The sequence below is a fragment of the Calidris pugnax genome, unplaced genomic scaffold, assembly GCF_001431845.1.
Source record: "Calidris pugnax isolate Ruff unplaced genomic scaffold, ASM143184v1 scaffold147, whole genome shotgun sequence".
Classification (NCBI taxonomy): Eukaryota; Metazoa; Chordata; class Aves; order Charadriiformes; family Scolopacidae; genus Calidris; species Calidris pugnax.
Window position 1 is genome coordinate 1561732 of NW_015092359.1, and position 14592 is coordinate 1576323.

The 14592-nt window shown below is 38.7% G+C and overlaps 1 protein-coding gene across 1 annotated transcript in view; it reads right to left on the reverse strand.

Moving 5' to 3' along the window:
• The window catches only part of NRXN1 (neurexin 1), a 765322-nt gene that overhangs the window by 396320 nt on the left and 354410 nt on the right, over nucleotides 1-14592 (reverse strand). The window contains exon 15 of the mRNA XM_014962458.1: nucleotides 1980-2153. Within this exon, the coding sequence (XP_014817944.1) occupies nucleotides 1980-2153 (174 nt within the window). The remainder of the gene's footprint in view (nucleotides 1-1979; nucleotides 2154-14592) is intronic.

A 14592-nucleotide genomic window follows, 5' to 3' on the forward strand; every position in this document is an offset into this window, starting at 1 on the left:
GAAATCACTTCTGCTGCTGTGTCCTGAGCTCTTTGGACTTGATATCTCAGGGGACTTAAGAGAGCTTTTGCATCCCATCAAAGCATGAGATTGATGCAAAACTGCTAAGCTCCATAAGGATGGAGGGACACATCCTCCCTGTGCACAGCAGCAGAGCTACGGGCAGCTTGAGGCACTTCCAGGAGGCAGCTGAACATGCAAGTGACTTAAAACATATTTTAGGTGTCAGAACAATTTTTTGTACATCTGATCCAGGGTCTGCAGACAAGAGATTGACAGATGGGGCAGACAGAAAGGCTTGAAATTAGCAAGTGAGATGGGAGAATTAACTTGCAAGGGGTTAAGCAGAAAGGTCGGAAGGGATTATTTCATTCCATTCTGTTAAAGATTTTTCTTCTGTGGGCAGAAGACTTTTGATGAGGCAGTTCTCTGGGAGCCAGGTAGCACATCTGGTTTGACCATTTTGCTTGTGTCAGGTGATTTTGGTGTTGGAAAAAGCTGACTCTCCACCAAAAGGGACAATATTTGTACAGCTTTATTAAATTGTTTGTAGCTTTATTAAATTCCCTGATAGCTGAGTTGTGCCACTGGTTTAAAAGGTGAACTTGCACTCTAGGCCTGTGGCAATATTTCTTTGAAGTACATAAAATTAATTTAGAAAATTACATAATTTCAAAAGAAGCTCTGAAATTCATAATGGAATTAAGGCATACTTTGACTCTCTGAAGGCATGGTGCAGGCATGGAACTTGCTAACGTCATTCAGAAAGCAGAATCTAATTTTCTAATCTCTGTGACAAGCTAATTAATATGTATTTTTTCATTCCTGATAGAAATAAACAGACACTAAAGCTACAGAAAAATAAGCTGTGAACTCTACATGCTATCAATAGAATTTATACTCTTAAATAAAGGTAGTAAGTAAAGAACAAAAAGGTTGCACCCGAACAAATGTACTGTAGGCACAAAAAAAGAGGAGAGAATTTATCCACCAAAAAGCTTTATCTTGTGAAGCTTGAGGAAACCCCCCAGCTCTGCTTGGATTTTTTCTTCAATGTCTATTTGCAAACTTAACAAACTTGATATCAAAAGTATCAAGATTCCAACTTGAAATTCTACAGTGTCATTTACACTTTTCTGTCCAGAGAAGAACAGCACTTGGGAGACGGGAGAACACATAAAATTGAACATAGCCTCAAAATTCAGAATTATGTGAATAAAATATATATGCAGGGACAGAGAACTGATTTAAATTATTCCATAAATCATAGTAAAAATAACGTGGGATTAAATGACAGCTGCAAAAATAGCTAGAGATTGACACCCCTGAAATACAAATACACCTATTTCTCTTCTCACTTAGATTACATGGTATTCCAGATGAGCCAATAAAGACATAAAAAATGTGAGATAAAACATATTTGGCTGTTACTGATTTTAGATAGGAAGGCTCATGACAATACAAATCTCAGGGGTGAGCAAAAATAGAGAAGATGGAAGATTGATCTTAAACAGTTTCACAAATTAACCTTGAATTAATCAACTCAAAATGTCTGCTTTAAAAATTGAATTAATTAGCTAATGTCTCAGCATTAGCTAATCTCTAAGTGTTATGAAGATACAAAGGACTTCACTGAAGCTAATTGTTATTGTTTCTGTCATTAATTAAAATACATCAGAAGTAAACAAAATACATGCAAAATATCTTGCCACTGGAAAAGGACGGAACCTACATGAAACATTTAAGAAGTTAACTCATGTTCTTAGAGCAAGCTCTGGGCTGCAGGGCAGGCACACACTTGTCTCCATAATACTAAAAAAAAGATGCAGTCTTTATATAAGAAAAGGTCAAACAAGATCAATTAGAAACAGGTAGAACAGTATCTCTATGTATCGAATGTACATATCAACAAAACACTGCAAGTTTTGTAAAATGCTTCCACTATGATATAAAAAAAAATAAATCAGCATATTTAATACCTTCACATCCTCTTTCTATTTGCCCATTGCAGAAGAGAGCATCTGAGATTAGATCAGGGAGCCGTCCATTCAAGTCAACTGATGCAAGGCAGCCTTGGAATCCCTCTTTTGCATGCACCAGTTTTGGCAACGACTTATACATTTCTTTGGCCACTCCTCCAATATACAAGTCACCTGTTAAGAAGAACCAAATATTAGATACAGGAAACAAAAAGACAAATGTAGAATCTTTGACCTGCTTGATCTTCTGGGGGTTTTTTTTGTGCTGAATGACAAGTATCTCAGAAAAACATTCTTCAAAATAAATGTAGAAGAAAACACCTATAGTATATATAACGCGAAAAGACATTGCAGGACGATATTTTTTCAACTGTGTATGTAAACTTCACATTTGTATGAGTAATTACTTAGAAGTACCTGGACATGTTATTTATGGGCCAGCTCATATATACAGGAAAGACGCATCTATTTTACAGATGAGGACTGAGTCACAGAATCTCCATCTAGAAATGCATCGAGCACTGATGCATGTCATTAGCCTACTTGGGGAGCCTGTGACCACAGATAATCCCAATTATGGATCCAGCAGCCTGAGATAAAAGGCAGTAAGTGGAGCACCAAGATCCACCAAAAGTTCACGTATCCGGAATCATCCATTGAAAAGCATGCCAAGAAATAAAGGGTTTAGAGACACGTCTAATGAGAAACTGCGGGATACCATTCTTAAGCAGTGAAATGACTGATTCTCCCCACCAAAATTCATACCCTGTGTCCATCATGTAGGAACAAGGAGAATGAGATGTCTTTAAACAGCAATCTGCACACTGAGAAAACAGAGTTTTATTGCCAACAATAATTCTGACGACAGACACGTATTATAACCAGCTCTCTTTGATGAACCTCAGGCAACTTACACAGGACCAAAAGCTAGTGCTTTTCTTCCTTTGAGGAATTCATAGACTTAATCTGCAAGGACATAACTATACTTTTCTCTTAAACACTGAGGGAAGGGGATGCTTTTTTTTTGTTTTACAACAACTCAGGCTGTGCCCGTGTTTGGTGTCTCTGGATGGCAGAACAGCCATCTTTCAAATGAACATAATCTACCTCCCTAAAGTGTTCCTTAAGCGTCAGACTATAGGTTTAAGCAGGTGCTTTCCATACCTGTTGTTGAAGACACACTGCAGAAACAAACCTGAGCTTTCCTTGGCCAGGGAGGGGAAGCACACTCGGTGTGAACACAGCCCTAGCTAAAAGGCTTCAGTCCTTCTGACAGGCAAGATGCACTCGATTTCTTCCATCACAGACAAAAAGGAATAAACCCATAGTTTTCTACATCTTGCATGAATTAACTGTTCTACTCTGTTATCCTCTAACTGAGAAAACGCAGCCATCTTTGCAAGCTTGGTGGGAGTGTTCTGAGCATCCCTACTGAGCTTTGTGTGCCCCTTCAGGCACACAAGAACAGGACCATTCCAGCTGCTGACAAGCACTGAACCTGTTGAAAAAAGGTGCTTATGGGGGCATCCAACTCTCAAGCATCACCCAGTGACAAAATTCTTACCCTACCTATGGATTACATCCTCACTGATCACATAAGCCCAGGGAAGCTGTGGCTGCCCCCTCCCTGGAGGGGTTCAAGGCCAGGCTGGATGGGGTCTTGAGCAACCTTGTCTGGTGGGAGGTGTCCCTGCCCAGGGCAGGGGGGTTGGAACTCCATGATCCTGAAGGTCCCTTCCAACCCAAACCATTCTGTGATTCTATGATTCTATGTTTTGTGCTAGCATAAATTTTCAAGAGACTACCTAAATATACATTCTAATCTACATTGTGCTTTCCAGTATGTCCCCCAGCCTGGATGATTTTGGAGTCTAGGCTACAGGATGTACCAAAAAGTATTTCTGCATCACCTCAAATGCAAAATTGTTCATCGCCTGAGTGTTTATCAAGCTTTGTAGGCAGATTTTCTAGCGACAGAACTCAGAATGTACTTAGCTATCATCACTACCCCACGTGTCTAATTTTAATCTCCCCCTCATCGGTATAAGCTGCAGTCACACCTTTTCCTGGTTCTCCTGGCAAACTTGCTTGTTCCCAAGGGAGCACAATTTAGTGTTGTTTGCAATGGTTTACAGTTTGCCTGCAAGGAAACGGCCTGAAACAAACAAATGTCTATCAGACTGTGAAAAATTTTTAGTTATTACATACCAACCCTAATACACAACTGTACTGGCATTAGTGAAATGAAGATAAAAAGTCACCCAACCAAAAGTCTTAGCAACCGTGATAGCATCATCTGCTAAGAAACTCAAGCTTTCTCCATTCTATGTAGATAATTTGAAAAATAAGATATTGCTTCTCTCTAGAGCTTTGAGGTACGGTATAAATCTCAGAAGCATAATATTAGACATAACAGATCAAAATATGGTGATCCATATGTTCCCACAAATGGAATGCAATTAATTCAGAGGAGAAAAACTGCTGTATTTTTCAACCAGCTGAACCGGTTGAAATGAAGTAAAAACTCTTGCCTCGTTATAAAGGTTCTTCACCTTTTTCTCTATTAAGACAGACCCTTCCAAGCTACCTGAAGTTCTGTGCTTTCAGTCATTGTCAAGCCAGAACACAGAGATATAATTCATCTCAAATGATTCCAACAGATTTAAAAGAGGGAACTCCAGAGAACAACACTAAGAAAGTTGCACCTATGCTAAAAAAGGCTAAACTTGGTCGATTGGACATGACACAGGCAACCTCTTCTTAAACCTCCCAACATGTATACTGTCCAAACAACCATTTTTATTCTGTGATTGGCTAAACCTTTACATTCTCAAACTTCCAAATTGATCCCTGGCTGATTGCCAAGATCCATCCCTCAAGCATATCGAGATCGCTGTATGTGGTCATACAGCAACTGTCAGTTATGATTAATGGCTAGTAAATGTCCAGGTCAGTGTGTCAGCATAGGAATCTGAATGCAGAGTATTTGCTCCTGAAAATATACACTGGAATATTTTCAAATACGTATCACCATACGTTGAGTCTAAATAAAACTGTAACTCTACCATTCACTTAGTTGCTTAAGACTATAGGTAATTAGAACTGATCATTATATACTATTGAAGACACAGTTTCCACAAACAAAAATATGGTCTGAGTAATATTTTAACTTTATTGATGTTCAAAAGAACTTCAGTTCTGCTTTTGGACTAGCACATATTGTGTGTACTGAGCAGCCATATTGACTATCAGAATTCTCCTTTTATAAACTATGTACAAGTACTTTTTATGACTATGGGCTAAACCTTTCCCAGATTTAATATCAAGTGTGGTTTGAGTTTGCTGTTGACGGCATAAAAACACACTTTGCCTCAGAGACCAAATTTTATTGAGGAATAGGCTCTGGAAGTAAAACTCAGGTTATTTTTTTTTTAAAGATATTTTTTTAAAAGCTATTTAAGTGTTATCAGTTGGTTATTTTTCCTGTAATTTGCATAGCTGCTTTTATTTCACTTAATCATGTGCTTCATTTTCACCTTCACCTCAATGTAGAAACAGTTTCCTACAAAACTCAATCCACTAGAAATTCAGACAAGGCAGAATTGCAGAAAATATTATTAATTAAAATATTTGTATAATGAATGCGCATTAGCAGAGGTCAGAAAAGATAAAACTTGTTCCTGTTCCCACTAAAGGGGATCAGAGGAATCAACATCGTATGATACAGATTCTTACGTTTTCTCTTCTTTTTCACCTATGTAAGTACAGCTTTACTACTGGATTTGTTACACGCTCTAAAACAGGATTAATCTCTTGTTGAGTATGTGCCTGTTTACCTTTATGAATTACATGAAAGTTATTTCATTAAGTAAGGTTCATCAGATCAATAGTATGAAATCATGACGCTATCTAAACTAGCTGCAGCCTAAATGTAATACTACTGCAACACTGATACCACTGAAAATGTGTGACCATGTCAGGAATTGTGCACAAGAGAAAATGCAGTTCTTCTATTTCTTTCTTTCAATAGATGAGCATTTTTTATGTGCATATAAAAAGGGATAAGCTTGTTTTACAGTCCTAACCATAGTTTCTGGGACTAAAGTTTAGATGTTATCTTCCATGCATTTATTTTATTCTTAAGTTTATTTTGATTTTTTAAAATGTATTCCTGAAAGAAATCTCCTTAAGTTTTTTTTTTTTTCCCCACAACCCTCCTGACTTTCTTTAATTTATAAAGAAAAATAACCAATTTATCTAAAATATATCAACTGGCATAAACAAAGTAGCAGGTAGTAAAGAAATGGGTGAGGGAAGAGAATGCTCCAAGACTTCCTTCTGGTCTCTGGACAAGCTTCAAATAAAGCATTTTGAGAGCAGATACTCCTTCCCCTCACAACTCTCTTCTTACTTGTATTAGGAGCCAGTACACAGAGTTATACCCTTTTATTTAGGGAGGGAGGATTGCTTCTGCTCTTCATTGTTCTGAAAATAAGTATTTTCAGGAAATAAGTATGCTACAGTGGTTCTCACTGGCACGTTCACTGCTGGCCAGAGGAAATCAACTGGAAGGCAGCACTTGCAGAGCTACATCTACATATCATGGCAATAATTGTACTGGTCAACCATAAGCACTGACAAAGACAAGAGTTTAGTGGGTTTAATTTATAGTTTTTACAGTAACACAGATCCTCATTTATTCCAATAGGAACTTTCCTACTTACACCAGTGTAACTCTTTTCTGACTTAAAGCTGATCTGTGCCTTGAGGAATAACTACATTTAACACAAAAACAAACTGCTAGCTAATAAATGAACCCAAGTTCTCAATGTATTCGTTACTGGAATCACACTTATGCAAAACCGCACAGAAAGCACACAACAGTGACTCACACACAACTGTTGGTGAAACAAATACTGCCAAATCCTTCTGTAATAACTCATCTCTTTTTTTTATCCCAGGTCTCTACACTTCTTCAAAATAAGAACTTTGCAAGTACTAAAGCAAAGAAATGTAAAATAAAAATTGACAATGCTGTTCTATTTATTTCTTTTCTGAATAAGTAATAGAAATATCTTATTATTTGGCACTACTGATGTTGCTGACAGGTCACCCTCATAGACTTTCCTCCTTTCATGATTCATGTGGACACCCGAGAATTCTTAGGTGCTGGCAGGCAAAAACTATTCATTTAATTTAACTAATTAGACTAACATTGTCTTCAAGCACTAGTAGATAGAGAATTATTATCCAGGCATTTTAAATGATAACAGCAATATGAAAGTACTGCTCAGTGAATCACAGATTGTAGGGATTGGAAGGGACCTTCAGAGACCATCTATACTGCTCAGTGAATCACAGAATTGTAGGGATTGGAAGGGACCCTCGGAGACCATCTTGTCCCACCCCCCTGCCAGAGTAGGGTCACCCAGCTAGGGTCACGCAGCACAGGCTGGACAGGAATGCATCCAGGCAGGTTTGGAATATCTCCAGAGAGAGATTCCAAAGAGAGATTCCAAAGAGGGATTCCAAAGTCTCCAAAGGGAGACTCCACACCCTCTCTGGGCAGCCTCTTCCAGTGCTCTGGTACCCTCAAAGGTAAGTTTTTCCTCATCTTGAGAAGGAATTTCCTGTGCTCCAGTTTGTGCCCATTGCATCATCTTGAGAAAGAATTTCCTGTGCTCCAGTTTGTGCCCGTTGCCCCTTTTCCTGTTTCCCATTGCTGGGCACCACTGAGAAGAGTCTGGCCCCATCTTGTTGACATCTGCCCTTTAGATATTTATAGGCTTTGATGAGATCCCCTCTCAGTCTTAAACTTAAGTAGTTTAACCAGGATATAGTTAGCCTCCTTTACTCTCCAAAATCTGTATGTTTTATTGTACGTATCTGGTGTTCATATCTTGCACACCATTCTTGACAAGAAATGAAGACTATTCATTCAAAAATGGTTCCATGTGTAAATTAAAACAAAACAAAAAGGAGAAAATAAAACCATAGAAGGAATTGTGGCTTGGCTTTTTCAAAACCCATAAAGACAACATCCCTGGAATGATTTTATTTGGCTGCAGAAAGGCATCTTCAAATCCATCACTCTCTCCAAAAGCAGATATTCTCCCTTTGCATCTTGTTGTGCTGCTGGTTTCAACTGTACTTTCAGCTATTCTCTTAATTTCTCTTTCATTTTAGAAGAAATGTCTCTGTTTCATTTCTAATGTCACATGGTCCTAAATCACTACTATGGCTAGGAACAAGAGTGCTTTTGCAGCGTACTGGAACGGTATTGCTGCCCAAGAAAGAGATGGATAGCCCTGGCATATCATGGTGGGTTCTGAAAGCACAACAGGCATCTCCTCTATTCCTTTGTATGACATATGAGAACACAAAGGAACATCTGGCTGTGCTGAAGCCGAGGTGTCAGGCACACTTTTCTCCAAATACGCTATTTCAAAATGATCAAGCATATAACAGCTTCTTCCCTCAGGCAGGCAAAGAGGAATGAAGACTGCAAAGACTGAGAAATACCATAGGGAAAGTCTAATCTCAAAAGGAAAAAAGTGCTCACTTTCTTCAAGTCTTTCACAAAACAAGTGATTTGCTGTTACGAGATCAATAGAAATCGCTTTGCGGTATCTTAATAGTTCCACAATGAAGTATTGGGTGGAATTGAACAAAAGAAGACCCACACAAACCCAACTAAGGGTATTTTTGAGACAACTGGAATGTGAAAATAAATTACTCCCACACAAGCTGCATATGCACTGACTTAAACACAATAGACAACATCCCCATCTTGAATCAAGGGATACTGTCTGAAATGAAAATGTCAGGTCGGCATCTAGATGCCTTTGACATTCAATGAAATACAGGAGCCTCCTTGTCCTTAGTAACCTCCTCCCCTCTCCAACATACAAAAGCACCTACATACCATTTACTTTGTGCAACAGGCAGAGTAGAGTGGTGACTTTTCTTTCAGATGGGGGATTTCAACACATACTTCAGAAAAGTAACTGGGCTTGAATAGCAGATGAGTGGTAAATCGAAAGTCTCTCTCCACTTTCATTATTTGTGACTAAACGTTTACTTTTTGTTCCATATCAAAAAAATTTATTTGATCCTTTAAAAACGTTGAAGAAATATAATTGTTCTTTTCTTGCATAAATCAAGAAGCCTGCTGTGATCCTAGCCCAATAACAAACTGAAGGACAGTTGACAAAGACTTAAATGCTGCATATCCCCACAGCTTCTGCAGCACATACGCTCCAGCATATGGCTTTTCAAACCTCCCTTTACAGTAGAGAATATGCACTTGTTGCGCATTCACAGGCCTGTGTGGTGCCAGAGCAAAGCATGACTGAATTTCGTCTACCACTTGCAAGGGCACTTGAGGGAAGACATGAACATGTAAACTTGGTGCTTTATGCCCACTTATTCACTTCAAAGAGTCCATTCTGTAGCTTCAGTATTGATTTGTGGTTGAAGTGTTCTGGGTTTGATGTGATTTTTTTTTTTTTTTGAAGAAAAGTAGGCTTTTCAAATATTTTTCCTGTTGGAACAATGAATTCCATCCCTTTTAGACTCTTTCTCAGCTAAGAAGGGAAAGCGTGGCCAGTTTACTTGTCCAGAATCTACTGAGATATCCATCCTTTCAAACACTCTGGGCGAGAGGCACTTGTATGATATGACTGGGGGTGCCTTCCCTCTTCCACATTCCTTATGCTGATAACCAAGGAAAGCAAAACAATGACAGGCAAAAAAGGAATTTATGGGTTAGCAAGTTGCTCTTTCAGGAAGCAGTGTCAAAAGGGATATTTTCAGCCCAATTCTACTCCGCTTTCAGCATCTTCCCTACCTCATTAAAGGTATTCAAAAAAAGGAATCACCAGCACTGAAATGCTGGCACTCTGGGTTTTCCTTAGTCGTCCTTATTGGCATATATGACATATGTAGTTATTTGTCAGGCAAACCTAACTTTGAAGATATTTCCTCATTTGGCTGATATTCTTTTTACAGTTTCATTGTAGCACTGCATCCTAATCCCCACTGACAGAAAAAAAGGCAGTGAGAATTAACAGGTACCAGAGAGAACTTACAATTGATGGGTGGACCAGGTAGAGCACCTCACTGATTTCTCTTGCCACCAATTTCTACAGCTGTCCACACTAGAGATACACCTCTTGCTCTACCTTTTTCCAAGTCTCCTGATTCCATCACCCTACTTAACAGCCACACTACTCTCATAACTGCATTGAAGACTTTCCACACTTGGTACAAATGTCTAGAAACTTCTTCTCATGCTATTGCTGTGCTGCTCACTGTTTTACATCCCAACTCTGCTGGAAGTGCTCTCCACTTCCACATTCACCTCTCGGTGCTCAGTTTTCATTCCTATTACAATTTTTGGCTCTATTCAGAACAGCGCAATGGTTATGCAAATATGCCTGTGTTTCACAGGCGAGTCGATCTGCATGATAGAAAGCAGCAACAGGACAGTGTCCTTAGCAGTTAAGTTTTCAATAAACAAAAGTAGATACTCAAAATGTAGGTCCTCAAGTCTCAACATTCACCTAGATTTCTCCACTTTAAAATCCACCATTTCCCCAATAAACCTGTTCTGTAGCAACCTGTATTCTCAAACAAGAAACAGTTACACAAAAAATTTTAACATTTTCTTGACAACAACTACTCTCAGATTCCCAGCCACTTGATTTCTCTTTGTTTCTTTTTCTCCCCTTGAAGACTAGATGGAAAGCACTGGCATCGAAAAAAGATTAAACAGATTTAAAACCAAAGCAGGCTGCTTTTCCAGTGGACTGAGAGGAAAGTTGGTGATGCATGTTAAATGCTAAATAATAAAATCTAATTGCCATATAAACGTGCGTGGTAATCCATCTCCCACAGAACTGAGGCTATGCCAATTAGTCTGTATGAGGGGGATGGCTGTGGTGGAGAGGTGAGGCACTCAAGCACATCAAACGTCCTTCATCTCTTTCCTGTTCTGACCACTTTTGTACATTGTATACATCTGAAAAATAGACAAAATCTAATGAAGCAGGCATTTTCACAGCATTGTATACTCAGGTTTTCATTCCTCCTGATATTCTTCTCTCCACTTTAATAGCCAACACACGCTCTTAGCGGAGCTTGTTTTCCAGAGAGCAGGGAATTCCTCTTTCCAACAGGCATCCTAGACCTCAGAAATCATCACCTCCAGACTCTGAGGATACTACACAAAGCAGATCTTTTGCAAAAAGGACAGCTCAGTCAGAATACCAAGATCCATGAGGACGGTAGTGCCATACCCAGAGCAGCACAATTTAAAAACAAGTTTAGGATGTGCTTCTTGGCTGGGAAGATGCTAGGATTCAGTGGGAAGTATTTACACTAAATGTCCAGATTTTTTTTTTTTTCCCTAAGTTTTAAGATCACACAAGTTTCCTGTATTATCCTTAGCGTAAATTTTACTTAGTATTCCAGAAGGGTTTGAAAGAAATTCCACAATCAGCAATGGTAATAACCTGCATACCAAACAGCTTTAGGAATGTAGGCAAATCACAGAATCATAGAATGGTTTGGGTTGAAGGGACCTTAAAGATCACGGAGTTCCAACCCCCTGCCCTGGGCAGGGACACCTCCCACTACACCAGGTTGCTCAAAGCCCCATCCAGCCTGGTCTTGAACATTATCTATACATTTGTATGTGTGTAAGAGACTGAAAACAGCAGGGAAAAAGCAGCAGGAAGCAAAATCTTTCTCTCACCATGGAGTGATGTGAAAGACCACTGCAATGTTGTGAACTTCAGAGAACTCAGCACAAGCACTAGAGTATTTTCTTTAATTTGTATTTAATCCAGAAGTACTGGAGTAGATTTTGGAAATTTGGATACAATTCCTGAAGGCTTAGCATTGCCAAAATTATTTTCACATTCTGGTAGACAGCAGAGCTGTTTAGAAGCAATATGTGACAAGTTGCAGAGAACGAGGGATAAAGGAATTTGCATTAGGCCAAATTGTCCCATCACCTATTGCTAAATCTGCCTATATATCTTTGCTACTCAAAGAAGAGTTCTAAGTCCCATATTTTTCCCTCCCCAGCAGTACAGAGGCTGCTTTCACAACTCTATCAGGAAGACAACAGCTGCATTTGCCATCGCCTACCCCAACAGGTCACATTAGAAAGATTTATTTGCTGTTGACAGTAGCTGGAACTCTGCATTTGGAACAGAACATTATTTCTGCATGAAGCGTTTACAGCCCACTGGCAAGGTCATTACAATTAGCTGATATATGTTTAGATGAGAAGTTTAAGCATTAATACTTGTTAATTTGTACAAATTTGCATTTTTACATAAAATGCGTTTCTGTGCTTCTTAAAGCTTCGTTCCTTAGTACTAAAAATATGAAGGACCACTGCCATTGATAGAGACATTGTAATATAGAGGAGAACATATAATGCAGCAACAATAATAACGGGCTCAATATAAAACAACAGGGACAAATATTATATGAAATGGAAACGATTTAAATTTCCATTGCTGGAACAAGAAATCTTCTTTATGATCAAGACTAATTTAGCTCAGTTTTGCATAGCATGAATAACCTACTTTGACAGGCAAATGAAATATCAATAGATTAAGTGACTATTACGAATCATCAATGAATATGCCAGGCTAGTAGTTCTACTAATAATTTAGTTAATTGCATTAAAAGTTTACAAGGATGTAAATCAATTGCTGAGTGATTAGAAGTACATGGAAGAAGCATCTTTAGAGTGCATTTACAAAACCACTGAGGTGATACCAGAAATTAATATGATTACTTTTCTTTCAGATGCTTCAGACAAAGCTGTTTTCACATTACTAGAGAAAACAGAAAATGAAAAGGCAAATGTATAGAGCAACAGCACCCGTAACTCACAAAGGAACACAGGAAACCAGCAGCCAGTGAAAAGCTACAGAAATAAAACAAATGAGAGACCCAGCCAGGATTTTTAAACCCAAGGAAGTTGATTCTGATGTATGCTCTAATATGATCAGTATTTTTTGAGGATGCAGTGATATAACAAGCACAGGAATAACACAGAACTTACAATGGACTCTAGCACTGGCATTAGGGAAGGCCACGTGGAAGCAAATAACAGAGTGAGGCAAGTTGACAGTATGGATGTCATTTCAAAAAAACAGGTCTTCAAGATGTATGAAATGCTGCACAGGCAGCAAAAAATCAAGCCATAAATGAGTTGGGTAGGATTTTTTTGTGATGATGATTTCCTTTTAAAAAGAAAATATAGTCAGCCCAGTATCAAAATTTGGATCACTGCAGTTCATCCTGGAGGATACACCACAGCCAGAGAGTTTGGAATCGGATAGAATACTGGAGTACTGAAACTACCAATGCCTAGGAAAGTCTGCAATTATTTATTGTTAAATCTAAAATAATAGCAACATTCCTTAACTTTTCATTTAGCCAGCGTGTGATGTTTCAAATTTTCATCTCAATTTATAAACAATTAAAATGCTAAAACGCTTTGATTTTCTGACAGTCATTCTGAGTGGATCCTTCTAGGCTTTTGCATGTTTGCTGTTTAAAGCAAATGGATGAAAGCTTTGGGGATTAAAATAGCCGCTTCACGTGTAGGAGGTAAGTGGATACCAAGTCATGCTTGAGGATGTTCCTCCTCGAAAGCACATGATGTGTCTTCAAATATTTATTAAAAAAAAGAATTCTGACAGAAGTCCAATTTCCCACACCATGGGAAGAAAATGTGGAGGGGGAAGAGCCATTACAGATGATGTAATGCCTGCAAGTCTGAGTAAAGGAGACATCTTTTCTTTGGCAACAGTGAGGAACAAGAGCACGAGTCAAATTCCACTTATTTCCCTTGCACTTCTCAGACCCCTCAAGACCAGAAGAGCACAGCATCAAGTACAGCAAGCAAGAAATCCCCTCCACCCAACTATTTCGGTCTGTGAAGGCCTTGAATCATAGCCAAGAGAAGCATCTGAGCCATACTGAAAGCAGGGCAGGAAATCTGCTCATGAAATAGAGGAAAGCAAATGTGCTGTGTAACTGAGCACTGGCAGCCTTGAGCTGCGTTGCCTTTGCTATTAAGACTCATTTATCTTCACAGGTTATCTGTTAGAACTGCACCCAAGTACACTTTGCTAATTTTCTCTGCTAGGAAAAATAACACTTTTCTTGGAGTCCAAACACAGAACTATTTTCACTCATTTATTTGTCTCCAATTTATAATTTACCCATCTAATTTCAGCAATAATTAAGCTGGAGAATTTAATCTAAGTGTTTCTATGGGTACCCAACACCAATCCACCGAAACGGTACCAGAGGTAATGCTGGGAATCCATGTCTGTAATAATGGACTTTCTATGTGATATGGCCAAATCCTACACCCAAAGGAAATGGTATGGTGGAAATTCTCTCCCATGCTTATATGGCAAGTGTCTGCTTTCCCAGACAATTGGCATGCTGTGCAGGCACTACAACACAATCTGTGTTCTATCTTCATATTGAATTCACTGTGTATTTGCAAAAAAACCCTGCATATATTTGATTTATCTTTCCAGGATTATCTTGGATTTCAGTGTCTGAAATCTGG